The 20972-nt window shown below is 37.3% G+C and overlaps 1 protein-coding gene across 3 annotated transcripts in view; it reads left to right on the forward strand.

Annotated features, from left to right (window-relative positions):
• The window catches only part of il1rapl2 (interleukin 1 receptor accessory protein-like 2), a 470254-nt gene that overhangs the window by 411582 nt on the left and 37700 nt on the right, over positions 1-20972 (forward strand). For all 3 annotated transcript variants that reach the window (XM_088344484.1, XM_088344482.1, XM_088344483.1), the window contains exons 8-9: positions 10852-10984; positions 17460-17605. In XM_088344484.1, the coding sequence (XP_088200610.1) occupies positions 10852-10984; positions 17460-17605 (279 nt within the window). The remainder of the gene's footprint in view (positions 1-10851; positions 10985-17459; positions 17606-20972) is intronic.

The following is a 20972-nucleotide window of genomic DNA, read 5'->3' on the forward strand; positions in this document are numbered from 1 at the left end:
GTAGGTAGGTAGGTAGGTAGGTAGGTAGGTAGGTAGGTAGGTAGGGTGTGTAGATAGGTAGGTAGGTAGGCATGTAGGTTGGAAGTAAGTGTCAGGGGTGCTCAAACTTGTTCTTGTTAGCTACAGATGAAATGATCACGTCAAAATTATCTAAGCACCGCAAAAAATACAAAACATCAAATTATTTTGGAATATTTGAGGATTCCTTGTACATTCTTTTACTCAAACCTACTAAAACGAAATAAAATTCAAAGGTAGTGTAGCAATGGTATTGTCTAATAATGCTTTTGTACTGCTGTACTAATGACATACGGCATTTAACTGCTAAATGGCAGCATGTCTCAAAAATATAAATACAGAATTCACTTTTCCGTGATTGACCAGTATTAACCAATAGATACCGATCAACGCAATAAGCACAGCTGGTTTGATTTGGTGGTTGGTTGGTTGGTTTGTCGCTTTTTTGGTTGGTTAGTTGGTAGATGGGTAGGTAGGTAGGTACGTAGGTAGGTACTGTGGGTAAGTGTGTTGGTCGGTCGATCGGTCAGGAGGTAGGCAGGTAGGTAAGTAAGTAGGTAGGTACGTAGGTAGGTAGATTGGTAGGTAAGTAGGTAGGTAGGTATATAGGCGTTTTATAACTTGTGACGTTAATTTTCTTATGGGGTTTGAGGACCAAGGCATAGGAGGGACAGAAAGAAAAGTTGGCTATAAAATTGACCCTGACGAGAAGAGAGACTCTCGGAAACGAGACAAGAAGTCGAGGGAGCCAGTTGGCTAACATGGGGAAGAAAAAGGAAACAAAGACACAATTGGACAAAACAAGCCTTTATGAGATAGAGAAATCAGGAAATCCAGAGAATGTGATATTTGGAGTTTGTCATCTGGTCATGCCAGGTCCAGATCTATGCTTGTGGTATACAGGGCTGTGGGCTATCCCCAAAATGTGAAAAAAAATCCAAACATTTTCCCGTTTTCTCAACAATATACTATCATAACTCATTGTTCAAGTCAGGCAACGTCAATACTGCTCTTGCTTCTTTGGATTTTTATGTATCCAGCCCTTGAAGAAGACTTTTTAGGTACCCCCAGACCCTCAAAATGTCAATAATCATACCTGTTCTGTTTACTAAAGTGGCCATGAGTAAAGGAAAAAGCACTAGTCAATTCATTGCAAATATTGATAAATATTCATCATATCCTGGATGGAACTGCTTCTCTATATATATATTCTCTATATATATATCTGTATCCCAAATACCAACAGCAAGGCAAAAGGTTCAAGTGACAATCAAGATAAATGTGATTTGACTAAACACGTTATACAAAAACAGCCCAGTCACACCATTACATAAAAAGAGCATCACTCACACATAAAAACATGTTCTAAAAACCTAAACAGGATTACCACCAACAATTGGTGCTGCAGTTGGCAAAAAATGATGTGATTTTTGAAAATGTGTCACTATTACGCGTACAGAGAGGATTTAATGCCAAAGCATTTGAGGACAAGAGAATGAGAACGGATTTAACATGAAATCGTGGGGATGTAAATAGATGAAATGAGAACGTGTTGTCACATTGTTCTAAAAAGCGTGGCTTTTCCAAAATAACGCAGCCATGCTAAAAAAAAAAAAACAATGAATGAATTGACACAAGCATAATTGATTATGAAATCAATCAACATGTATTTTCATGATTGATTTTTAGGACAGCCTGTTCATAATAAAGTAGGCAAATGCTCATCTAATCAACAGTAACCATTCACCAATTTTATAATAGTATACTAAGGGAGTGTCAAACTCATTTTAGCTTGGGAGCCAAATGGTAGAACAGAAACTCTCACTAGACAGACAGACAGACAGAGACAGACAGACAGACAGTCAGACACCTTATTCATCACCATGGGGAAATTCACATTTCCAGCAGTATCCTTGTGTTAATTAATAAAATAAGAGTAGAATACAAAAATACCCGCTATAATGTGTATACCCGATATAACGTGTAACATGTAACATGTAGGGCTGCACTAGTATATTAAAGAGAAAAAGAAAGAAAGAAAGAAAGATAGAAAGAAAGAGAGGTAAAGAAACAGAAAGAGGGAGAAATAAAGAGAGAAAAGGAAAGAGAAAGAAAGAAAAAAGAAAAAAAGAATAAAAAAGTTTACATGAAAGTAAAGATATGTTTAATATTGACAGATTCCGGCAACAATTACTCCTTTAAGGGACAGTGTTTATTATTTGAATATCAGATGTGGCTGGATTGTGAAGTGCAACCAAAAAAGAGTGCTAAAAGGGAAAATATGAACCTTGGGCACTCAAATTGACCAAAAAGCATACATTTTCTTTTCATTGTTTGGCCCAGCCTTTTTTAGGTTTTTGAGCAGGCCTACTCATAGCAGCAAGATGGCAGACAATAATGTCAGCTCCTTATTTTGTGTAGAATATATTCAAATTCCTCGAACAAGGTGTATTTTAAAAAATGCATAGTTACAGGATAATCTATGTATTTCACTTTTTATTTAAATCAGTATGGTTTATTTAAATGGTGTGGTTTTTTTAACAATAGTAGGTGCTGAATAGTTTATACCGTAAATTCCGGACTATTGAGCGCACCTGATTATAAGCCGCACCCACCACATTTTAGGAGGAAAACCGATTTTGTAGTTACACAAGCCGCACCTGTATATAAGCCGCATGCACCCACATTAAAACATGTAACACATACACAAAATTAACCCAAACCCGACTTTAAGTCCCGCGATTGAAACTCAATGTCCTTCATTAAAGTACAGAGTCCAAAAATCCACTATTGTCTGCTGCGTCCACAAACACGTCTCACCTTTACTCCACTTCCCGTCAGCCCCCGTTGTTTTCGCCCCTTCTTTTTTGTTTCGCCCGTGCAAAACATATCAGAATAAGTATCTAAAATAAATACATTACAAAAATATACAGTTGCAAATATATTACACATGGTTACACATATATACAGAGAAAGACGGTACACCGAGAGAGTTTTCAAAGCTTTAATAATAATAATATAACTTTCATCCCAAACGGTGCCTGTGACAGGGCAGTTAATGGTAGCAACACGCTAGCAACACGCTTGCAACACAGTAAACGGGTCTGTTAAAAAAACATACCGTACTTGTAAAAATCACGGTAAACCGTCCTCATCTTCCTCCTTAGAACTGAAGCCATCAAAGTAGTCTTCCTCAGTGTCGAAAAGAAACTTTGTCATATAGACGTCGTCCCACAGACTCACGCTGTCACTTTCGCTTGAACTCTAATCCACTCCTGATTCTGCGCCCTTCTCTCCGTCACGCAGCAGACCAGCTTTTCGGAACCCGTTGGTGATGGTGGATTTTTTGATGCTGCCCCACGCTGTCAGGATCCACTGGCAGACTTGCGAAAAAGTTGCCTTTTGCATAAGGCCAGTTTTAGTGAAAGATTTCTCGCCGCTAGTCAAGCCAAGAAGTTGCAGTCAACCTCGGTGCATATATTCCACCGGTCTAAATCTTACCTTTTGTACTCGAGCGCCGCTGGCGGGCGTTAGAAAATTACATAAATTGGCCGCATCACTGAATAAGCCGCCAAATTTAACGTTTGGGAAAAAAGTAGCGGCTTATAGTCCGGAATTTACGGCACTGTTAACACAACTCTTTATCGAACAACAAAAAAAACTGTTTCTGAGATATATATTTTTAGATGAGAGTGAATTCATATGTCAAACAAATCTATTTGCAGCCTCAAGTTGTGGCTGTAAACCTCTCAACCAGTTTGCATGATTTCCTCTTGCTAAGCGCACTTGCATAAGCGAAAACATAGTTTTCTGAAGTTTTTCATGAATAATCATCTGCGATTTCCATGCCGCTTGTTTCCCATCCTTCAGATAAAATGCAAAATAGATACTTCTTAAAAAAACAGTTTGAGGAAAAGTACAAATTACGCTCTTGTTTTTTTTAGATGGCTAATTAAAACATTTAAGTCTCCACCCAGTTCTCTAAAGTCCCCTAGATACTTGAATTTCTTGAGGAGAAAAGGAGAATTCAATAACCTTTATTTAATGTTCATGTGGATAAGAAGTAGGTCGTAGAGGAACGGCGGGGGTCGAAACACGAATTACATGAAATGAAAAGAAAATTGAATAGCATCGAGGACCGGAGCTTTGCAGCAGTCTAGGGGATTTCTGTGTTGTCTTCATTTTTCCAGGTGACTTTGCGGATTCATTTGAGATACAAAAACGCACACATACCTCTAAGTACAGGCACAAAATTGAAAATAGCTGTTTTTCGGGAGAACGACTGTGATTTAGGATTACTTTTGTTATGAGGACTGTAATGGGACGACTCAAGTCAATGCACCAATATAATTTCATTCATAAGGAACAAAAAGGCTGACGTAAGTTGTTTTTTGTTATACATCACTTTAGATTGTTTTTCTTTGACAGTCACATCAGCAACAAACAGTTCTGGGTATGATAAGGCTCACAATGTAGCCATGTACTGAAATTTTCCTTCTGTTTGACTATTTTGTCTCAAATAAATATTAGTATATATATTTTACACCACATTCGAAATGTTCCTCCATATTAGAAACCAGAATACTGTACGATGTCATATTCTTTTACAATCCACCTATGTCAAATACTAGAACAAAAGCAACATGTTTATGATATAAGAATGAAGGAGCATAGGTTAGCATTTGTTAAAACCCACAATCATCAAGGCTAACATGTTTGTTCACTCCATAAAACTGCTTATGCTCCTGTTTGAGGTAATGGAATTGAACATTTGGGAAACCACAGCTACAAATTTGTCTGGCAAAATTGTGGCCATATTCTGAAATGATTCAACAAAATGCACTTTTAATATGATTTTTAGAAGTCTGGCATGAGTCCTTCGTGTGACTGGCCCTTTTAGATCAGTCTTGAAGAATTGCATTACTGAATATATGATGTGTTGCAATGATATTCTCTTTCCATTAGCACAAAATTGTCCCACAACATGCCTGTGTAAAACAAATTACTTTAAATTACCTTTATTTAATTCAGAATACGCTAGCAGGTGGTGATAACGGTTTCTCACCCAAATATTTTGACACAGCCTGATATTGTCTCAAACATTTATCATGAAGTAAGCAATACTCCCAACATATTTTAATTTTAGCTTAAAATTATATATTTTTCAGTTTATTGGATATATATGGATAATAATTGATCAGTCCAAAAGGAAAATAGTAGAGACGCACAAATAAATGAAGAATAAGTTTTATTCTAAGCTTTTAACATACATCGACTGATGCAACCAGGACACATCATCAGTGATGTTAGCTGGGGTCACAGGGTGCTTCGGGTCTTCAAAAATCATACACCCTCACCCAGGCTGGGGTTGATTAGACCGCAACCTGTGTCCAGGTAGCACCACCTAACCACGGTGTACTTCTCCTCAACCAAAGCCACCTTGAGGAAACTTCTGCTGCCTCTGTTACCTTCTTCGCTTGTTGGTCCCTGTGATGCCCAAGATATTGTAAGCCCTGTAGAGGGACTGGCCAGCAAACCCTCTGCATCCCACCTCGATAGGCTCACATTGTTTTTTCCATCTATTTCCTCCACTAGCCCAGTATAGTTTACCCTCTCTCTCATTGGCCTCATTAATACGGTCTTCTCATGGTACCAGGAGAACGATCTGCTTGGAGGCCTGAGAGATAAGCGGCACGTATGGTGGCAATGTCATGGTGGCAAACTTTGCTTTGATTAAGAAACAAAGAAAACTCACTATTTGGTTGGCAATAGTTAGCTTTCTGCTAGGCACGCCCGTCAGTAAATTTCTCAAACTTAACATTTTATGATCAGGAATCGTCTACATCGGCCTATGAAAACATGTAAGCTCAGTCAAAGATTTTTATGACAATGGAAAAAGTTGTCAGTCTGCTCCTGTAATTCAATCAACTGGAGGGAGACAAAAGAGGTGTCTTGTGGGGGCAGCAGTGTGTGGCCTCTGAGTCAAAAGATGGAATGCGTAATGTTTGGGGTTGGGAGGGAGTTTCAATCCCTGGGCGTTTCTGTAATGTGCAGAAAATATCTCTACATCTGTAAACCCTAACTGACTAGAATGTGCAGTTCAAGCTAAAAAAAATAAATTTTAAGTGTACAAGTAAAGGTGTAAAGGTCCAAGTCAGTTTGCGTATCTTCAATCTGCAATTTCCATAACAATATCCAAATTCAGCACCATCAGTTATCACGGAAATTGGGAAAAATCTCACTTTGATGGGAGCGTGACTTTATATTATAGAATATAGACAAATTTAAATTTAAAAAGTGAACTGCAAAGGGATTTCTAGGGTTGGCATCTGCATACTCAAATGCAAGCCAATCATTTTCAGAGTATTACATATTGCTCAAATCTGAAATTCACCTCTCAGAACATGTGAAACAGGCAGTGAGAATATGCACAATGCACACTGCACAATAAATACATATTGATAAAAAGAGTACTGTAGATGTTAGAGCACTTTGTCAAACATACAGCCCGTTGTCCAGACCTGGCCCGTTGGATGATAATCTCTAGATCATTCCATCATAAGCTTTTTTTTTTTTTATGTATTCAAATAAAATTCTCTCTCTCGCCACTACGGCAGTAAATATGTAGAAGACCTGACGACCAGCATGCAGACTGAATGATTTAATACCAGGTAATAGGCATTCACATTTTTGATGAGATGTGTCCATCTAAAAATACGGCGTGGACTCTAAATCATGGTGTTAAATACCTGGCACCTGGGTTTAGGTCTCGAGGACAGCCGGATCATGACAGGCCTTGGTCTAACGTTGCTATCAGGGTTGGGAAAGAGGTATAAGAAGTATTTATTTTCTATTCGTTTTAAACCAGTATGAAAATAAAGACAACAATTTTTTGAGCTGCCGCTTACGTGTTATTGTATGATAAGTTGATTCAGGTGTAAAACTGCATTTATTAACTGTTGAAATGCATTCAGTATCAAACATGAAAATCGTTTTTTGACCATTGTTTGTGAATCAATGTTTTGTGCTTAGGAAACATCCCTCATCATAGGTGATTGTAATATGTAGGGTGGACTACTACATTAGTCTGAATGATAAAGCAAAATACTGAAAAACAAAGTAAAACATTTTCAGTTGAAATGATTTTACTGATCTGGCCCGCCTCAGAAGCAAAGGTCTGGATCTGCCCCAAAGCTAAAGGAGTGTGTTGTACTCTTCCTATGCTTGCAGAGTTCCTGCAGTTTCTTGAAAAGGGGGGTTTCTGTAATATTTTAATGACTTAATAGGTATTACAATTTTTAAAATTCTGAAAAATTTGAACACATTAAAAAGTTTGATATTTGTATAAACTAAAATAATTTAGTAAAAAGGTCATTTTTAATGCCTCATGATACAAATGCTTCATGAATGTAGCAGAAATCCTCTTTTTAATTAGTGGTTATCTTCCAGTTGAGACTGAGGATTCATGATGTACTGTAAACATCATTTTTTATATTTTCCATGTCTAAAACTTTTGAGAGTGCTATTTTTTTCTAAAGGAAAACTTTCAACTAGACCAAAGGTGTTATTAAAAAAAACATGAATAAACGATTTTTCTACTTGGTCTTGAATGTGATTTCAAAGGGCATTAAAAAAGTCTGAATTTCACTCTCCTTAAGCTGTAGAAACCATGGCTTGGATTGTAGCATTTGATCTGAAATGATACTTGCATTCACTTTCTTCTTTATGTGCCTCGTTCATAGCGGCTCAGTTTAAAGAGGCGCTGACACGTTAGTCAGCCATCTCTAAAGCTACAGAGATCATTTTGTTTATTGATTACGGTGTTATACGGCTCGGTTTTAAAATAATATACCTGCACATAAACTGCCTAAGAAGACAACATTTATTTTCTCACAATCAAAGTTGACGTTTCGTTGCAATGAGCAGTTAAATGATGACGTGCCAGCTCGGTTTCTAATGCCTCGCTAACGTTAACGACAGCACGGCAGCAACATCCTCTCAATCGAGGCATTGAAACCTTTTGTTTGTGCCACAAATCGCTAACTACGACTCAAATTGCGGTATTACGGGCATGCCGTAGTTCTGTTTCAACAAACAAGCTCTCCTCAAGCATTTTACACACGCAGGATATTATTTCAATCACTAGAACATGCTGAGAACACAAACACTTCCTCAGGGTGCTAATCAATTGTGAAAGTCAACAATAACACACATACACAAACAGATATCTACCATAATCGTGTACATAAGAATTGAACAGCAAAACATAGGTAGCACAGTGTTCACATATATATTATATTGATTTGTATCACATTGTGTCAAGACCAGAACAAAAGGAGGACCCAAATGCGTAACGTTACTCACAAGTTTATTGAAATATAGAGGAAAGTCAGCGCCAGCAATCCGGTGCTTGTTGGATGCGGGAAGCAAGCCGCTCATGGGATCGGAGCATGTTCTGAATGCAGAAGTGGATCTTCCAAAGCGTGAGATCGTAGCGTAGTTAGACGGAAAAACAGGTCATTAGCCGGGACGGGAGATCAGAACGTGGTCGGGGTCAAAAAACGGGTCGTAGCTGGAGACAAACGGGGAAATCAGGATCGGACAAGTGGAAATTGGGTGACAAAACGGGACCGATGGGAGTCAGAGTAAAAAACGCTTGCCTTGTGAAAACAGGCGGGTGAAAGGACTGAGCTTAAATGGAAGGGAACCATCAGGTAACCAGCAGCAGCTGGCGCCAATCGAGCAGGCACAGGTGAAAGTAATGAGTAATCATGACACATCGTACTGTATCATTTTGTATCAGATTATATTCTATTCATACAAAATTAGCAAAAATATTTAAACCTGCATTGAGAATTTTTAAATTGTACTAATTTTAATTATGTTGCAACTGCAATTTCACCAATCAGCTTGTATCGTTTCTTCTGTTGCGGGGCATCTGGAATAAAAACTTCAAATGTTTTAAGGGAAACTGAGACAGAGTCTACAATAACTTGTTTAAAATGGAAGATGAACCAAAGTAATTGAATAGATTAATTTAGATATCATCATTTCTATTCAACTAATCTAACATTTTGTGTTCAATAGCAGTATTTTATTTTGAAATACAATTTGGTCCCAAACAACTAGGAGTGCCGAAAATACTGCTTTGAACAAGAAAACTGTCTGATTTGAAAGAGGGGAAAGCATTGAACTGGACTGAATCAATCTTTCCACTTCGAAAGCCATCAAGATACGTTTTGTTTTATTATTGAAATTTGTCATTGCATTAGGTCATAATTGTATGGGTTTTACAGTTATATCCTTTTCATTCTTTTAATCATCACATCAATATTTTAATCATGTTAATCACTTCGTAGCAATAAATGCATCTTATAAGTTTCCATGTTTGAATGTACTTATTTACTTCTTGCTTTCTTCACTTAATGTCCCAATGTAACAACTCATCTAGTTTTTATACAAACCTGACATTTTTCTTACTGGTGTTTTGATTTACTGTCGAGCGTAGGCCTTCAGTCTTGCCTTGAGTCGTATCAAACCACCTGCAGTATTCAGTCCAGACAAATGACTGGTTTGAAGCTCTTATTTGGGGAATTTTCCAATGACTTATGTATTGTTCTTGCTATAGCCCTAAGTAAAGTTTCCCCTCTGTTATATAAAGGATTGTCAGCCATTTTGAAAGCGCAGTTGGAAAACAATAACAGTTTTTTCTGTACTTAAAAGCCCAGAATATTCAGTATTATTAGTCACGTATTCTGCGACTGGCTTGCAACCAGTTCAGGGTGTCCCCTGCCCACTGCCCGAAGATAGCTAGGATGGGCTCCAGCACCGCCGCGACCCTACTGAGGATAAGCGGTGCAGATAATGGATGGATGGATAGTCACGTATTAAAAACCTCAAAGGAAATGTTTTACACCATATGTTAAACAAAAATAAGGAGAAAGAAAAGTCTGTTCTCTTTCAGTATTTAACTAATTTTGGGGCAGAGGGAATTATCTTGGAAGACAATGGAACACCTACCGTCTACGTATATTAATTCTGATATAATAAACCAGGACCATGAAGGCTGATCGTACCATATGGAATCGTAATGTATGCCTACTGGGTCAAACCAAATAGAATTGTTCATCTTCTAAATTTAGCTGCTGAAATGCCTATTAAATAGGATAAAAATAGATGGAATAAGAGCTTGCTCTGTCCACTCCACGCATCGGCCCGGTATTGCAGTAGCTCCGGGAACGGTGCATTCGCAATGATCGCAGCAAGGCTTTAGGGCTAGGACCTTAGCTTGGCCTTTTGGCTGAGAGTAAGTGTCCCGGCTCCTAGGCTTTGTAGCGTATTATGAACCGACCGATAACGGATAATGGATAATGAATAACGAAGATAGAACAATAACCCTTAAACCCCCCCTTCAATTTTATGCTCTGTAAACATTAAAAATCTATTTTATTTTAAATATTTTTTTTTATTACACTCTTTTAGTGTCTTGGCCTGGTGATAAAGATGACACATTCCAGGATGAGGTGATAAATACAAATACAAGGCAGAATGGGATTACCATGTTTATCCAGGAAATTCAAATATTTTAGACTTGTGAAATTCTTATACAACTTTAACAAATGAAATGATGACAGTTCTAATGAAATAGACATAAATCATATAATATTTGAGCCCAAATTGGCTACTTGTTGTCTTGAGGACAGAAAATCTGGGTTCATACAGTTCCCATCTCCTGTTGTACTTTAATTCTGAAGGCCTGCTTCTGATCCTCTGTTTCTCTTTCTGTGAACAAGATTTTTTTGTGTGGTGATAGCATATTGTTGTGAGTTGCAGGTATGCCACTCAGTTTGGATTGCAAGGCATTTTTTGGCTACAGTGGAGAAAACAGGAGACCCATCATCTACTGGATGAAAGGAGAGAAGTTTGTGGAGGAACTTGCTGGACACATTAAAGAAAGTGAAGTGAGGTAATTACGAACATTGTATTTATTTTTGCCAAAATAAACCGTACCATAACCTTCTTGTCCAGCCATCTTTCACAGCCTCACCAGCCTGTATATTACTGGACTGGACCACTATAAAAAGTATACTAATAATCTTCAGTAAAAATTATCTGTAAATTCAGTTTCCTTTTATGATGCAATTTCTCTATCAAAGCAAATTATACAAAGCATTAAAGTCAAGTCAAGTCATTCTTACTACAGTAATCCCTCGGTTATCGCGGTTAATGGGGACCAAAACCACCAGCGAAAAGTGAAGATCCGCGAAGTAGCGACGCCCCTTCAAAAATGCTTAAAAAAAAAGTTGTTTTTTAAAAATGATTTTACTTTATTATTATTATTTTTTAGGACAGCGAAGCTCTGAACTCGTGAACATGGAACCAGGAAGTAGCGATGCCTCTTCAAAAATGCTTATTTTTTTTTATTTTTTTAAATTACTTTATTTTATTATTATTATGTTTTAGACCTGCGAAGCTCTGTTCCTGCGAACATGGAACCACGAAGTAGCAACGCCCCTTCAAAAATGCTTAAAAATAAATAAATATATGTGTATATATATATATATATATATATATATATATATATATATATATATATATATATATATATATATATATATATATATATATATATATATTTTTTTTTTTAATTGTAATTATTCTATTTTATTATTATTATTATTTTTTAGACCCGAGAAGCTCTGAACCTGCGAACGTGGAACTGCGAAGTAGCGAGGTCCCACTGTATTATTACACCATCCCCTGATCTGAATACAACATGAGGGCAAGGAAAAACTCAAAGTAGGTTAGCTAAAATCGGCGTAATGTGATCGGACTTTTTTGTCCTATTTAAAAGCCTCGCTGCAGCATTTTGTACCAGCTGAAGACTCTTGATTCCGGACTTTGGGAGACCGGAGAGTAGTGCATTACAGCAATCGAGACGGGAGACCGGAGAGTAGTGCATTACAGTAATCGAGACGGAAGGTAACAAATGCGTGAATTATAATCTCCGCATCTGACTGAGACAGCATAGGACGAATTTTAGCAATGTTGCGAAAATGGAAGAAAGCGGTTCTAGTAATTTTCTTCACGTGTGTTTGAAAGGTCAAATATGACACCTACATTTTTAACTGAGTCACTCTGTGTGATGTGACATTTGTCAATGTTCACAGCAGTTTTTGAGATGGACCAATAACTAACATTTCGGTCTTTTCAGAGTTAAGACGCAAGAAATTGAGTGACATCCACTCTTTTATCTCAGTGAGGCAAGCCTACAAATTTCCTCAATTTAGTGTGGCAGATTCCTCCAATGGAAGATATAGTTGAGTGTCATCTGCATAGCAATGGAAACTGATATTATACTTGTGAATAATATCACCTAAGGGGAGCATGTAAATGCTGAAAAGAAGGGGGCCAAGTACTGAACCCTGCGGAACACCACAGGTAAAACTAAAGGGATCAAATGTCATTTTGCCATATTTAACACAGTGCGTCCTATCTGAGAGGTAGAATATGAACCATGAGAGGAAGGTTCCTGAGAGACCAATCCATTTTTCCAACCGTTCTAGTAAGATATTATGGTCCACTGTGTCCACTTGTTCTCTATTTACTTTTTTCCTACATTTCTTTCTTTTCTGTTTTTATGATTTTTTTTAAATGTTTCCTTGTTTTTTCTCTTCCTTTTTCTTTTTTTCTCAGCTTTTCACTAGTTTTTCATTTTGGTATTTTTTTCTTTGTTCTATTCCCCCCTTCCTTTAAGTCATTTTGTGCATAATTTTACATAACATTTGGTCATGTTGGGATTAAAGAAGCAAAAACAACCCGACGAGCCATTTAGAACCCGAAAGAGCCGGTTCCTTTTAGTGAGCCGAGCCAAAGAAGCCAGTTCCCCGACAAACTCTACTAACTTGACTCAACTTCGTTCTCCTTCGACTCGACTTCAAAATACCGCATTTAGGACACAACGTCAGCTAAAATGGGCTTATGCAACCCGCGACCCTACTGAGGATAAGCGGTGCAGATAATAAATAGGTGCATGGTTGTACCTTGATGGGTCAAGATTTATTTTGCATTTTCACATTTCACAAAGTACTCTTTTTTTCCTTTCCAGCAAAAATGTCATCCACCCAATTAGGATGGTATTCGAGCCTCTTCAAATACACATTTTATCAAGATTAACTCCAGTGTCTTTTTGCCTGCTTAATAACCTGAGGCTTGAATCCACGTCCTCATATTTGGGAATGGACTCACCACTAAGCTACTGATTGGCCTCAGAAAGTGTTGCGTCTCCGTAGTCCAGTGAAGAAAAGTGCCGACTGAGTATTTAACATTGAAATTAATCATGCCCTGTGGTATTTAATTAACCTTTGCCTGATGAGTTCCCCATCTTTTGATCTAGTTCCCTGGCTACAAATGATCCAATCATCCACTGTTCCAAATCCGACATGTTATCTTTGTCTAGAGAGATTCATGCCGTGATGTTTTAATCCCACCACTGTGCTGTCACGTGAAGTGCTAATGAAAACTATGGGTGAGCAATACTGGAAATGTTGGTATTGATTAGATCCAAAAAAATACAGTCTAGTATCGATAGACACAATACCCAATACAGATACCTTTTGCTAGGAAATGTCATGATCAATGAATAATTACCTTTAAATACTTTAAACACAGCACACACATTTTAGGCACTAAGAATATTGTAATTTTTCATTAGATAACTACATTGCAAATTTTGCAGTGTGTATTATTTAGCAACTCCTAGAAGTAAATAAACAAATTGGTGTTTTACATTATATGCAAGGACAAGCTATCATATGCGCATGCCTTTTTTTAACACTCGTAGGTTGACACATTTGCCTTTATTCGACATAACATGAGCGCTACCTAGATGTCCTCCATCTACCTGCTACGGCTACTCAAAAACCTCTAAAAGGCTGGGCAAAAAAATGAAAAGAAGCCTAGTGAATGTTCGTCTCTGTGGTTGGTATTCTTCCATCTGCTTTTTGGCATTACTTTTCTATAGCACTACACAGTTCAGCGACAACCAGTGGTCAATAACACACTGTCCCTATAACCGTATAAGAGATAACTATAAATTGTTCTATTACAAATGTTTCAATACAAAAAGTCAAGAGAATCAGAAAAAAAAAATCAGCCGTAAAACAGAAATCCAAATATTGTGTAACAATGTCAACAAGACAATTTAAAAGTCTTGCGTTGAACAATATTTTGGAGAAAACAAAAGATGGCTGTTCAAAGAGTATATAAACACAATTGATCAATTTTGAAAGTCTTAATATAAGTATAATCTTCCAATTCATTAACAGCATTATTATTTGTGCTAGTTAAAATGGTAAGACAGTATCGATACCAAGGCAATAGTATCAATCTGATCCAAGTACTCACTCTGTATGGATAATATCAATATTTGGTTCGATCCGCCCACCCTGATGAGAACTTATTACATTCCAATGTTTGCATGACCACACTTTTTTGATATTCAATAGCTATTGCTATGAATGCATAGACAAAGCTACAAGACATATTAATTTGTTGGAATGTAAAAAAAATAGATAATCTAATTAATAGCAAAAGAATATTTTTCCATTAATAAGGGACAGCACAGCCAATGGCACAAAAAGCCCTGAGGTATTTGTTCTATAGCTAGGCAGCCGCTAAGCAAGTTTGCACCTGTGCATTTTTTGTTCACTATTGTGCGGTACATTGAATTACAATATGCACATATGGACTGATGCTTCATTAGTACATTCACTTGAATTAAAATGAATTGGCCTCTTTAGTCAGTTTAAAAAATATGTGTTTTCAAAATAATCTGTTTTAACAGATGTTTATTATTCATGGTGATAGTGACAAATATATGCAGGTGTATTTTACTTAGTAACTAAAGGTAGATTAAAAATACACCGCAGACAATCGCAACCACACACTCCTGCTGAGTGAAAAAAAGCTGTGGATTGATTAGGTTAGGTGATGCAAATAAAAAATATATACAATTGTTATTTATACTGAACCCCACATATGTCTCAATTGTTAGCATGAACAGTATCAGAAGTCACTTTACAAAAGCAATCACGATATGGCATCACGATACAAAAAATATCACAATACTGTGAGCAAGTTGTCGATATTAAAACAAGCTGAGAGTTCTACCCAAGAGGAAATGGTAGTGTTTATTTTTCGTTTTTCCTTTTTTCCCCGGAAAAAGATGTGGATATTTGGCTAATTTTTACTGCCCAAGCGTAAATGTTTTGATTGAGTGTCTCAAACTGGCTTATTGATTGTGAGTGAACAACTGGAAAGCAATGACATGCTTTTAAAAAAATGTTGAGTTGTTTTGTTTTAAATTAATTCAATTTGAAGACTGGAACGCAATGAAAACTGTTGAATTTAAGTAATAGCAAATAACCATCATTTACAGTGATGAATGAGTTTGAGTAGAATAGACATTTTGAGAATACATCGATGAATTTTGAACTTGCAAGGAGAACAGGAGTGGACTATACAGAAATCTTTCATAATGCCCAATTTAAAATCTGTTTTAAAAGCCTGCCCATGAGCCTTATCTTTTTAATAAAACTCCGTGGCAGGATATCAATGGGTGGAGCAGACAGGGACGTTGGTTAGTCATCCGGAAGTCTGTTAAAAATCTTAGTTTGAGTTGAGTATTGTTGTCAACACGTCATTTGGATTTTCATTATTTTTCCTAATATTATAAATATGTTAAATTTAGTTTAGTAGACACTCAAAATAAGGAAAAAAGACACCATTAAATTGTGATCTTCCAAGAAGAACAAGAGAGGACCGTCCAAAAATCTTCATTATGCAAAAGCTCACCAATTATTTGATCTCCTAGGGAGAACTTTATTTTACTTTGAAAGTATTGAGCACAATTTCTATTGTTTATCTATTTAGCTACATGATGGAAAACCAAAGATAATTTACAGTACTGCCACGGTTTGTTGTTGTGGGGGTAGAAACCTTCTGTTCACCGATGTGCTTGACAGCGTTTAAGAGGTTTATTGAAAAAAGAGAGTTTAACACAGTAGCCAGTCCAGTTTCACCTCTTTGAAGCATAGTGTGTCACTTTATCTATTTTATCCAGATGTACTAGTTGGGAGTTGATAGTTGAAATACGGATGAGTGTGTGTACACTTTTGGTTATTTTATTGAATAACTGTAATAGGATAAAATGTCCTCGATGAACTCATGTGGAACTTTACAAAGGGAACTTGTTTATTTTGTATATGTTTACCTTGTTTGAATATCAGACTTGCGTATGAAGAATCTTTGTTGTTAAATATTGGAAAATAAATGATATCAGTGAAATAATTCAAGCAGAGTGGTTTACACATGCCTCAACCCAACACACAATATCCTTATTTTACAGAAACTGTGGACGAGGCCTAGGCCACTTTAAATTAATATTGTTGTGTGGTACCCGGGATAAAATGGGACCGGTAACAAATTGCAGGGGCTCGTACGTACTGATAACGTTTAGTCCAGTAGACGCACAAAATAAGGACAGAAGACATCAATGGATTTTGAACAAGCAAAAAGAACAGGTGAGAACCCAACTCTCACATAAAAAAAATCCAACCTGTTGTAACTGTCCTCCCTGAGGCCCTTTCTCTTCATAAAATCTTCTAGGTTACAAAAGGCAGATCTGCCCTAGAAGGTGTGGAATTAAAAACACAGAAACAATATTGTCCGTTAATAACAAACCATGTTGATAAATAATAATCCCAAAATAAACTGGAATCGTATGCAATCTCCTTTCTAGGGTTAATTATCAAAAAGAGAATCATGTAGAAAAAACACATCAGTAGTATCTTAAATAAAGGAACGGGAAGGTGCTTTACCAACTAGCAGGAAGGCTTCTGGTTTATTAAGTTTTTACAAATATGCAAGGTATGCCATTACTTTGCACTTAAATCAATGGCCCAAATGGCCTTTGATTTAAGGGCAAAGGTCTTACCCCAAACCTAAATCAGATTTCTGTGCAGTCTGCCTCCTGCCATCCAGCTCCTTGCAGACTTCTGCGCTATCTGACCTCGGCGTGAGGACAGGAGCTTTTTGCACCTGCTGCACTGTTTCCTACACATGCCTCCTTGCTCCATCTGTCCTACTTTTTAATGCACTCTACTTGGCTGCACTCAACTCAACTCAATTTCTCTATGCATCATTTACTCCTTTCTATGTTCTAGTATCATTTTTCTCCTTCTTTGGTCCCTGCTGTTGCCTATTTGTCTTCTTTTCGTATTCCGTTCCATTCAATTTTTTAGGAGAGCAAATTTTAGAACATGCACTTCACCTGTGTGCATTTTGAATATTCTCATTCCTTGTTGTCTTGAATCTAATTTACATGTTTACATATTTTTGGTAGGCACAATTTAACATATCACGTTTGTCTCTTCCTCCAGCATTATAAGAGAGCATTTGGGGGAAAAGGAGGTGCAACTGTCCCTAACTTTTGATGCAATCGAGGAAACTGACTTGGCAAATTACACCTGCTATGTCGAGAACCACATTGGACGGCGACGTGGGAGCGCTATTCTACAGAAGAAAGGTACAGTTATTTTGTATTACTCTACTATGAAGTTAAAAATATAGCCCCAAAAAGATTACTATTATGTTCATTAGGATATTTAAAGTATGCACTATTTGAACATAGCCTCACATATTTAAAATATTTCACAGAACTACCGAAACTCAATGACACACAACCAAAATCAAAGCCTTACACCCATGCCAATATCTCTCCTTAAATTTTTTGGTTTTAATATCAATTCAAAATATATTATAATGTAAATTAAGATAAGAACATAGCTTACAAAAATAAATTGAAACCTTTGAGACTCCTTGTGTTTAAGGGCTATACAAATAAGCATGACTTGACTTGCTCGGCCGCAATTAGCCATAGTAGCCTTCTGGGGCAGTGCATTTACAATGAGAGCAAAAGCTGAGATTTAATTTGATTCATATAAACATCTTAAAGGGATATTTGGAATAGCAGACTTGTTTTATATGCTCATAACAAGTAGCACGGTAGATTCAGGGATCTTAACACAGTGTTCTGTACATTTTTTTTTTAATTTTATTAGGTTTTAAAGATTCAGGGAAATCAAAATTGAAATAGAAAGGGAAGAAGAAGGTGCCCAGTACAAATAGTGTTTTTGTGGTTCTCAATGCAACCGCCTGAATTCGCCTATTAAAACAGCATGATTTATGGAAGTTGCCAAACCGGCAACTTGACTGGTTCTATATTGGAATTCTTATAATTCACAATCAACAAACAATTTAAAACTATCCATGTCCTGAGGTGTCTTTGGCAAAGAAAATCACTATCAGATAATCAGATTCATTCGATTAATGTAAATGCCAGCCAAAGTCAATGTAAAGGTTTTAAGTTTTTAACCATAAATGGCACTTAATATATTAACCATGAGTTTCTGTAAGCGTTGGTGTAGGGTCCCTTCAGTTTTTTCCTGTATATTCACTGGGGCCCTGTCACAGTTGGATATACCTCACGAGACATCATAACCTGATACTCCTCTCCCTGTCTTGCCTTATGTCTAAGGGAGTAAAACTTTCTTTCAATCATGTACTACAACTCGTCACCAAAGTCTAGTAAGGAACGTAGTTCATCCCCAAAAAATTGAGTTACCGTAGATTTCTTCAACAAGACAGGATGCTCCAAAGACCTAGAAAGAGGGTGGACGTTTTCCAACTGAGGACCATCATCTGAAATATTCAGTTTCATCACAACCAATATGCGGCTTTGAGCTGGAAGTCGAAACTTTATCTCTTCAAGAGTACCACATCTGTTCAATGAGACAGCTGAATTATCTTTTGGGGGCTTTTGGATATTTAAAGACGCCAATTCCTCTCTAAAAAGTACAGTTACCGTATTATTTTACTCTAATCACCCGTCTTTGTCAGGAAACGGACCGGGAAGCAGGAAGTCGGAACTCATATGCGTAGACGATCTGTCACTTTAATTAGGAAATAAAAGTTGTCCAACACACGGACCAAAGACAAAACAAAACAGGTTTAAAGGCAATCAAAATTACAAACTAGGCATTACTCAGATCAAACAGGCATGAACAGGTCTTCAACAAGGTAAAGCAATGGTCTGGCAACGGGCAGTCCCAAAAGGAGCGTTTAAGTACTCCACAAACAATCAGTTCAATGCGTCTCAGCCGGTGTCAAGGGGCAGAGCCAGCTGGGCGCCATGACAACCGTGCAGGACATGACAGTCTGTAAGAATTTCAGCTTATTGTTGCGCCCCAACCAGCATCCGCATCTTGTGAAAATGGCTAGGGCGCATTTTGTACGTACAACTTTTGGCACCCTTTTGTTAAGCTTGTTTTCAAAAAGATTAGAACATTTCCAGATCAAGCTTGTATCTAGAATTTCAAATTTCAAATGTTCCCTATAAGAAATAACTGAAAACCAGTTGATCCATTTCTGGCATTACCAAATCATCCAAGTTAAACCTAAATAGCTAGAAAACACATGTTCCTGATCACAAAAAGCACATTCAAATAGTAATTAAAAATACTGTCATGAAATATATAAGAAGTTTTCAAATGTGAGTCAGTTATCATAACTTACCATTAGTGGTTGCTTACGGAAGTGTGTGTGTGTGTGTGTGTGTGTGTGTGTGTGTGTGTGTGTGTGTGTGTGTGTGTGTGTGTGTGTGTGTGTGTGTGTGTGTGTGTGTGTGTGTGTGTGTGTGTGTGTGTGTGTGTGTATAGTTGATGACTGAAAGAGAAAGCTGCAAGATGAGTGCGGAAGCATAAGAGAGCATGATTTTCTATTTCTCGTATGTAGATGGGCTAGCGTATGTTTTCAGACAGTGATGCAGTTAACACTTATCAAGTGAAGCTCATTTGAAAAACCCAGTAAGTACTTACATCCGGATCATAACTTTAAAGAATATTCAGACTCCAAAGATTTTCTTTTTAAATTTCAATAATGAGTTCGGACTGCGGGTCTGGCTTTAAAACCTCGTGTCAAATATAGGATTATACTGTATGTATTTATATTAACGCCATAGTTTTTTGTAAGAGGATCAAAGAATATGTGTCCCTTAGAAGTGATAACGTCAAATTGGTCGCTTCAAATTCATCTTGGACAGACTTGGCCGTGCCCACAACATGCACCCCCAAGCAAATTGTGCCTGGAATGACCAGGAAAGATGAGGAAATCATGATCTCATCATTGCTGCTTTTGAGAGTCCCCTAAAAAATGCATGAGAGTTCCCTGTGTAAAACATTTACGACATGCCTCGTGGAATTTGTGGCCACAAGCCGAAGTGACGGAAAGAAAACTAGAAAAAAAAATGCAAGATACTGACACAGTGTGGTGAACAGAGAATTCTCATTACCTCGATTGGATAACATTTGGAGAGGTGTTGCAATTGGATTAAAATATGAAGGGAAATAGTTTAAAAATAAACATACTGGTGAACAATATGAACAAAAAAACAGAGGTTGCGGAAAAAAGAGCGCACAGAAAGGAAAGGGGAGATATAAATCCTACAGAATTGAGATGGAGAGGGAGGCAGTGAACTGAAAACAGGTCTTACTGTCTTTTTGCCTTGGGTGTCAAATTTATCTTAGTGTACTTAACTAGAACCCCGGGGACTCACATTCGCACATGCTTGTGCGTACACGAGCAAAATCATTCTGACTCACTCTTCTAGGGGGGTCATCACGGTAGGTCATGATTGTTTAACACAGAAATAATAACTGGGATAAATAGAAATGTGTTGATGTGTGCAAGTTTGAGGGGAGGGGGCACACATGTTCTCCATCACAAGTGCTTTATATTAAAAAAATGTTAAAAGAGCTGTACAGAATTTGGAACCTTTTGACATGAGGCCAACACCTCTGACTTGTGTAAGTATTGCAGCCATATGTGAATCCCGC

The sequence above is a fragment of the Urocampus carinirostris genome, chromosome 9 (genome assembly GCF_059441175.1).
Source record: "Urocampus carinirostris isolate Australia breed hairy pipefish chromosome 9, RoL_Ucar_1.0, whole genome shotgun sequence".
Taxonomy (NCBI): Eukaryota; Metazoa; Chordata; class Actinopteri; order Syngnathiformes; family Syngnathidae; genus Urocampus; species Urocampus carinirostris.